Here is a 7,907-nt window from a genome sequence, read left to right on the forward strand (position 1 = left end):
CCGGCAACGTTCTGATTACGGGGCCGCTTCCTAAACCTCTAGGCCACCGCTACCCAAAATGGGCATGTGTACTAAGTGCGCTTGTGTTTGAAAGTGGGTTGTTGCTTAGTACCTGGTTGACCTGCAGGGTATGCAGGATCTTTAATTAAGTGTGAGGCGGGTGAACACACGAACATAAATGTAATAATTTTATTCCCATCTAAAATGCTCAAGGTTAAACAAAGCAATATCAACAGAATGACAGGATGTGATGCAAACGACAGCCTCGCTGAAAAACATGCACTGTTCTCCAGGGCTCCTTCAACACAATCATCCTCCATGATGTCTAAAGACCCATCTGTAGAGTGAAAAGACTGGCTCCATTTCTCCATCACGGCCTATTAACGCCAGAGAGCTTTTCTCGTCTCCTGTTTATCTCCAGGCTTCCGCGGGGAAAGCTCGCCCATTCACACATCGCTCTGTTGTGTTGGTCTTAGATTGGCTGTGAGAGCAGAATCCATTAAGAGGCTAATTGTTTTATTGTTGCTCTTCATGCAAAGTCAATAGTCTGCCGCGCCACTGTCAAACTGATGGACTGACAAAGAGAGGGAGAGAGAGAGAGAGAGCGGCAGAATGCGAGTGTTCCTCCATCACCAGGGAACTTGGTCCGCTCCATCACCGTTTAAAAAGGGATGCGGGACGGGGCGAAAAGCAGATCTGCCGCGAGCAACCGGAGTCACCATGAAGTTCTGCGGGATCCACGTCTCCTTGACCTTGCTGAGTCTGTCCCTGGTCCTGCGATGCCACAGCGCCCCCTCGCAGCCCAACCTGGACCTCCGTTACCAAAGACTCCTCCAGAGGGAGCGCACCGGCGGACTGGACACGCAGGTGAGACCGCAGGACAATTCTTTTTTGCATTTAGCAATGTTTGCCTTCTACTTTCCCCCAAAATGAATAAAAGTGAACGTTCGAAAATATTTTTTATTGGGTTGCATCAACTCATTCTTTTAACTTTGATATGTGACACTATCACATCAGACTGGTATATAATAAGAAGACAACACCACATCTCTGCTTTAAAGTGTATGTAATAGCAAACAGTATTGATTATGAACGCAGAATTATTAAAAATCTAAAGCGGTGAGAATTCTGGATGAGCGCACATTACAGCCATGTCAACCAGAAGACAAATGGCCAGGCAGGTTTGTACAGGACAGGTCACTAAACGTCTCATTGATCTTTTATAACCCTACAAATAATCCCTGTAGCATTACTGAGCGTCCACAGCCACATTGGGGTCTCAGAGACGCGCTTTCTTCTACACCCTGACTCCAGATGACATAATCTCTGCTTTTCTGAATGTTCCCGCTTCTTGAGTGCCTTCGAGTAGCCTGACTCCCGCCCAGTATAATTACACAATCATCTGCTATTAAGACGCTTTATATAAAGACAGTGTACCCGTCATACAAAGTGGAGGATTTTAACTGACTGTCACGTTGTCATGTATTTCTTGCTTTCCAAAGAACATGACAACTGTTCATATTTGCAGACTTTGTCACTTTATTCTTAAGACGTTCTTTAATATGAATAACATGGGAAATAACAACCTTTGAATCTGAAAAACTGCGAGGTGCATCAAGAAACTGACACGGATCTTCTAACAGTTGAAGGTTTTTCTATTGTTCTGGCTTTCTTCTATAGGAGTGGAATAAGAGAGCAGTGGAGCACCTGCTGTCCCAGTTGTCCCTGCCTGACGCGGACGGCCTGGAGAGTGACACCACGGCCCTGGGGGACCAGGAGGACGTTCGCGTTGAGCTGCAACGTTCCTTAGACTCGGACAGCCTGGCACCGAGGGAACGCAAGAGCAACTGCTTCCACTGGAAGGGCTTCACCTGTTGATCAGTCAATCAGCTAAAAAAAAAAATCATTTTAGAAATGTATGTTCAGCACTCAATCATCTCAACAGAATCAGCAGTGTAAAAGATTAAATAAATGTTTAAGGATCTGTATGTTGGTCTGTATTATGGTCCAGACGTTTTATATCGCGTTCATAAACGTGACCAGCAGCCCACGCTGAACCGCGACATCTTCACTGGTAACTAATGGCGGGCAAAACGCTTCATCAGAGTCATCTGCATTACACAGGCTGGTGGAAAATGACCCGGTTACCGTCCCTTCCGGCGTAATGGCGCGACACGGGGACGTGGAAGGCCTGGTTTGACGGGTCGCGCCGTCTAATGGCTGCTCTCCGCGACGCCCGCACGCACGCACGCACGCCCGCCCGCACGCGCGCGCTAATGGGCTGTGTGTGACGCGTTTCTCATTAGCGCGGGAGCGGCAGCACCTTCGGGCCTGAGCGGTAATTGTTATTTAATTAGGCCTCCAAAATGCCGCGCAAATATTTACACGCGTGTGCGCGGCTTGAAAAGCAACTTTGTCGCGCATTAAAACACGTTCGCGGCGTGGCTGAAACACGCGGCGTCGCGCTGCGTGTGATTAATGGCGCTCGGCTACCTCTGCTTATAAAATCTTTTTATTTAGGGTGGTAGTAGCCTAGTGGGTAACACACTCGGCTATGAACTGGAAGACCCGGGTTCAAACCCCACTTACTACCATTGTGTCCCTGAGCAAGACACTTAACCCTGAGTGTCTCCAGGGGGGGACTGTCCCTGTAACTCTGGATAAGGACGTTTGGTAAATGCTGTAAATGTAAATCCTGAGGGAAAAGTCCTCCTCACACTACCACACAAGCCCCATGCTTGTACCGGAACAGCTTTCTGTGGAAGACGGGAGCCACGCTCCTGTTTAGTGAAGATTACTTTAGAAAGGTCATTTGTTACAATTACAAGTATAACTACTCTCATTTGAAAATTACGAATTAATATTCTTAATTGTTTAATTATTGAAAAGTTTTAATCTAATATAGCAGTATTAAACACTGAATACTGCCAAACTCCTTCCAGTACATGAATTAACATCATTAAAATTGATCGGTTTAATAGAAATAATATAAAAACAGCCACACAAAATCAGTCTTCAGACCTCATTTTACTGTAAGATCCTAAACCACAGGTAAATCAAAATATTTAACATTTAAAAGCATTGAATAATGTGAGGAAGTTTATGGTTGGTCGGGGGTCACCTGGCAGGCCTGTAGCATCCAACATTTTATACAATTCTATTAAATCGCTGTAATCATCATTATAAATCACTGATATAATCAACCTCTCCTCCATCTTGGTTTCAGCGCCACTTCAATGTTTTGTTTTTAATGCAGGGATAATGTATCAGAGCATGCAAAGGTCAAAGTTCAACAAAATGTCACTACTTGACTGCAGTCTGTATGCCAATCATTTTAAATGTATTATTTTATCGTACATGTCTATATAATAGTAAAATCTGATTGGCACCTGCTTCCTCAGGGGATGGGTTAAATGCAAACACCACATTTTACTGGGTGCACTGGGTGCTGTGCTGTGTCACGTGACAGCTAATCACTTTCACTTCCCCCCATTCTCAGAGATGTATGTTGCAGATTGTCTGTGACACTACTAGAAATAACCTTAATTGTTTATAAAATATTGTATACACTGGCTCTCTGTACTTCCTTGTTGAGATTTTTGTGCTTTTTTTTGTAGAAAACTTTGCCATAATTTATCAGTGCATTGTCAATGAGCATAACATTTAATCTCCCTTTGTCTGCTGTGACCAGACCACCAATGGCTGTCAGTCCTGTGCTCATTGACTATCTTGCTGACCTGAGCCATAAAAGAATCCTCTACTGTGTATATGCCTCCTTAACACATCACACCACATTATTATAATGCATTTTTCTCCACACACTGCATCTTACAATGCAGCACAATAAGGGCAATATCTTACTTAGCCACTTGTAATATTTTACTCATTAAAGATTCATTACCAAGCATGCCTGCACTGCGAGCGATACTGACAGACAGAATGAATAATAATGTAGGGCCTGCAATACATTTTGACACTCTTTCAGTTTAAAATGGGAAAAGTCATCTGGAAACATTGATTAGCTATTATGTAGTCTTCAACTTAGTATCTAGTGCCAGTCAAAGTCTTTTATTTTTCTCCAGGTCAGATGACTTCCTGATTTAGTTAGTTTTAAAAGCGCTCTTTGTAAGGGAAAAATGAAGTCTACATTTATATTTTCCTACATAGTTTAGCTGTCACTATGTAAAAAATAATCCATATTTTTAATATAATGGAAAAAAGTTCACTATTTTGGGTCATTGCTTCTACTGTCACATTGCTCTAAAAGTTTATTCTCTCTTAGACTTTGTGAAGCAGGAGAGGAAAAAAAAGAATTTTCCAGTTGGAACTGATGTGTGGGAAAGAACCTGCTGCTGAACATTTCTTTTGTTCTTGGTTCTGATGGATGTGGCTGTATTGCATGGACATGATGGGAAGTCCTTATGCTGATATTTCATTTTGGATGAGCCTAAAGTAAAACAAGATTTAAAAATCTTCTCCCAAAGCATCCCTCATGTGCATATCCCCTCATTCCATCACATTGCCAACTTTAAAAGGGAGTGTGTATGCGTGAGTGTGTCCTGATGTATCTGGACCTTAATGGAGTTGATAGCTGCGTGCACTGAAGACAGCAGTAAACGCGGCGAGGAGCCCATAAAACCACAGAGACACACTCACTCTCATCATGCAGTCCACAATGTACAAATAGAGACTGCGCAGTCACACACACACACACACACACACACACACACGCTCCATCCGCATCGGAATGTAAATAATCTGAGGGATGTAGATAAGATTATTTTTCATAAATGAACCTCTTAATGGAGTCATTTTGCTCATCATTTTCTAGAAAAGACGCAACATGGTGCCCATTTCTACAGTATAACCTCACAGCAGTAATCTGGCCTTTAAAAATTATTCAAATTAAGTCACTTTCACAGGGCATTATAAGAAACTTTCCAACTCATTACGCATGATGCACAATGTAAAGCCTATATTAAAACCAATAAAAAAACTAAACAAGCAGTCAATGCATCAATGTACTAATGATGCATAAATTCCTAGAATAATGTTGTTCTTGTGTTCAATGGGAATGATGCTGGAGATTCAGGTCCTTCACACCAGTCAATCTCCTGAGCTCAGTTGTCCTTGGCTACAGGAATATCCATTACAATCTGTGTTAGCCTGTTTATTTATGTATAAACTGCCATGCCAAAAAAGTTTCCACTTGGACTTAAATGAGTAAGATCTTGTCAATGGTTAATTAATCAACTTAACAGAATTTGTTTCAGATGGCAACACGTGAAAAGATTAAAACTTAAAAAATTCAAACTTCAAAAGACCAAACAAGAACCAAGGAGCATGTGACTGCTGTCAGGAACTGAAAAACACAGTCCACGTTAATGCAGGAACAGAGAGCGAGCAAGAAAACCCGCATATAAAGTGTTCTAATCACCCATGCCAATCAATCATCAGCTGGGGTGATTTGAACCCTTGTGCCCCAACTCAAGTGGTTGGTCAAGTGGTTCGGGGACCTCGTCAGCTCTGTCCCAGCTCAGTCCATCAGAAGGGGGTCTTGTAACAGTGTCCACCCAGTCCTCCTGAACAGCCAGACGGGGCTCCAGCCTCCTCTCTCTGGAGCCCCAAGCTGGTCTGCAATGGGGTGCCACCTGCTGGACTACGAGAAGGGGAAGGGGGAAGACACACAGACACTGGTACTGGGTGTAGGATCATTTCTAAGCCCATTTCTTGATTTAGCAAAGTCCACGGCTGCTCTCAGATTGCAAACGCACTTCCTGTCAGTGTGGACCCAGTGTGTGACAGAGAATAAATTACATCACATTATGTTCAGCAGTCAGTATTTCAAGCGTTGATTGATGATGATTATTACGGGTTAAATATGATTAATAACCTTTCATTATATAATTGTTAGATTACAGGTTGCATAGTTAGTTGCGTTAGTTGCATTAGTTATGTTATTACAGACATGTTTATGGTTACCATTTTTTTAAACATATATTCATTATATTAATTTTATATATTCTCATTATATTTCATCCACAAGTACCTCGTGTGTAATTGTGTACACCATCAGGATAAATGAAATAATTGTTTAATTGATGTAACATTGTAGGTTAAACAATGAATAAGACTTAATAAGAGCAATGACATTTTGCATATTCAGTCATGGCAGACCTCAAGAAGATACAACATCGTGAACAGTCGCACACGGGCCACGGTGGCATGATGCATCAGCTATTACATGTCGTGGTCGCCGTCCCGGATGGAAGACCGAAGATGGACGAGGAACAGTTTTCGGTCTCTGCAGGCCTGCATGGTTCCAGACTTCACCTGGAGGCAACTGGTGCTTGGTGCCGAATTACGTCTTTAATAAAACTAAAATTGATCAAGTTTACATTTGTCTCTGTTTGTTAATAAAATATATTTGATAAGTAGTGATCTTTCATGCACGTGATGTATCAGCCCTTTTTATTCAACTTTTTTTTGCTCCACCTAAATAAATGAACATCTTCATTCTTTTTGAAGTAGTGTAGTTTCGGTGTAGTTATATATTAGGGAAAGATGTAGTATTCTCTAACTTGATTGTAATGACATCAATTTGCACATAAGAGAAACTCCTCTTCTTTGCTGCCTTCCGTTCCTTCATGTCGCAAAGTTTTGGAGTGTGGCCATGTAAATTACGGTAGTTTCAGCCACCAGATTTATCAAGACAGACATGTTCTACGCACGGATTGGCACAGGTACACCTGTTTCACACATTCACACAAGAAACTTGCCGTATCATGATTTTCCACCGTTATATATACGCTCAGTTTGATAAATGGAGCCTGTTGTGCCCAAGGCCCTTTAAAATGACTTCCACTCATTTGATGAGTGCTCCCTCTAAGCCAATGGATGCACGTTCCCATATTCTCCTCCTTGATGACACACACTGCACCAGTCCTGAAAGCTGGCTCATGATGACGTAATACAGACTTTGTCTGGTCAGATCTGAACATTTTCCTTATGTTTTGTATCATGTGCATCCATCATCCTGTGTCCTGCTCTCTCATTGGCTGTTGGCAAATCAACCAGATATTTAACATACTGTGCTGAGTCTTTAACATTGGTCACATTGTTCATTTTGAACAAGGCTTGGAAAAGAAATAAGGAGACAAGCAGTCAGTCTCACCAACTAACCACCATCATGATAATATGTATCTCAAATAAAGGAACTTTCAGCCCATGTCCATGTGACCTTCCTTCTTAGTTGCTTCCTAAAATGCCAGATTTTGCAAGATTATTTGACACTAAGTTATCCTGGACTCAAAAAACATCAACTCAATTTCACCTCATCCTGGCACTCTTGGTTTTTTTATTTCCTACTTCGTCCTTCCACCTCATGTGAGACTTGTGAGTAAAGAAATATGCATGTGCGCATGCAAACACTCACTTCAGTGTTTGACACACAACAAGAAGGGATAAATTTCCCCTAATCGGTGCTGTCTAGATGAAGCAAAGCCAGCCTGACAGGGAGAAAATTTAGCTAATGGAGGTATTTCTACAGAACCTGTCATAAACTCTCTCTCTCTCACACACATACACACAATGACATGCAATGGCACAATGTGACATTGTGTTGCAGCCAAGATAAGGTAAGCTGTGTGTGAGACAGAGAGAGAGAGCGAGAGAGAGAGAGGGAGATTACTAAGCCACATGCCACAGAAGATAACAGTGTCAGAGAGTCATTAATCCACCCACGCACACACTCTCTTTCACACACCACACACACACACACACACACACACACACACACGGATGGACAATGATAAATAAACAAAGAGACAGATTCCTGTGGCAGGCAGAAAAGGACCGGAGTCATATGTGTTAAAGTTAGAATGCCTGGGGATTTTAGTTTTGCTCAA

At 42.2% G+C, this 7,907-nt stretch overlaps 1 protein-coding gene across 1 annotated transcript; it reads left to right on the plus strand.

The window, feature by feature from the left end:
* On the plus strand, nucleotides 1–1,946 carry LOC114769181 (somatostatin-2-like). Its single transcript, XM_028961977.1, has 2 exons — nucleotides 1–867; nucleotides 1,681–1,946. Exons 1-2 carry the CDS (start codon nucleotides 613–615, stop codon nucleotides 1,876–1,878), a joined length of 453 nt encoding a protein of 150 aa, XP_028817810.1. The 5' UTR covers nucleotides 1–612; the 3' UTR covers nucleotides 1,879–1,946.
* The last annotated feature ends 5,961 nt before the right edge of the window (nucleotides 1,947–7,907 follow it).

Source organism: Denticeps clupeoides, chromosome 19 (genome assembly GCF_900700375.1).
Source record: "Denticeps clupeoides chromosome 19, fDenClu1.1, whole genome shotgun sequence".
NCBI classification, from domain to species: domain Eukaryota; kingdom Metazoa; phylum Chordata; class Actinopteri; order Clupeiformes; family Denticipitidae; genus Denticeps; species Denticeps clupeoides.

Coding starts and splice junctions, on each gene's coding strand:
- LOC114769181 (XM_028961977.1), top strand. CDS start 613: ATGCGAGTGTTCCTCCATCACCAGGGAACTTGGTCCGCTCCATCACCG. Junction 868..1,680: donor CCGGCGGACTGGACACGCAG/GTGAGACCGCAG, acceptor TTTCTTCTATAG/GAGTGGAATAAGAGAGCAGT.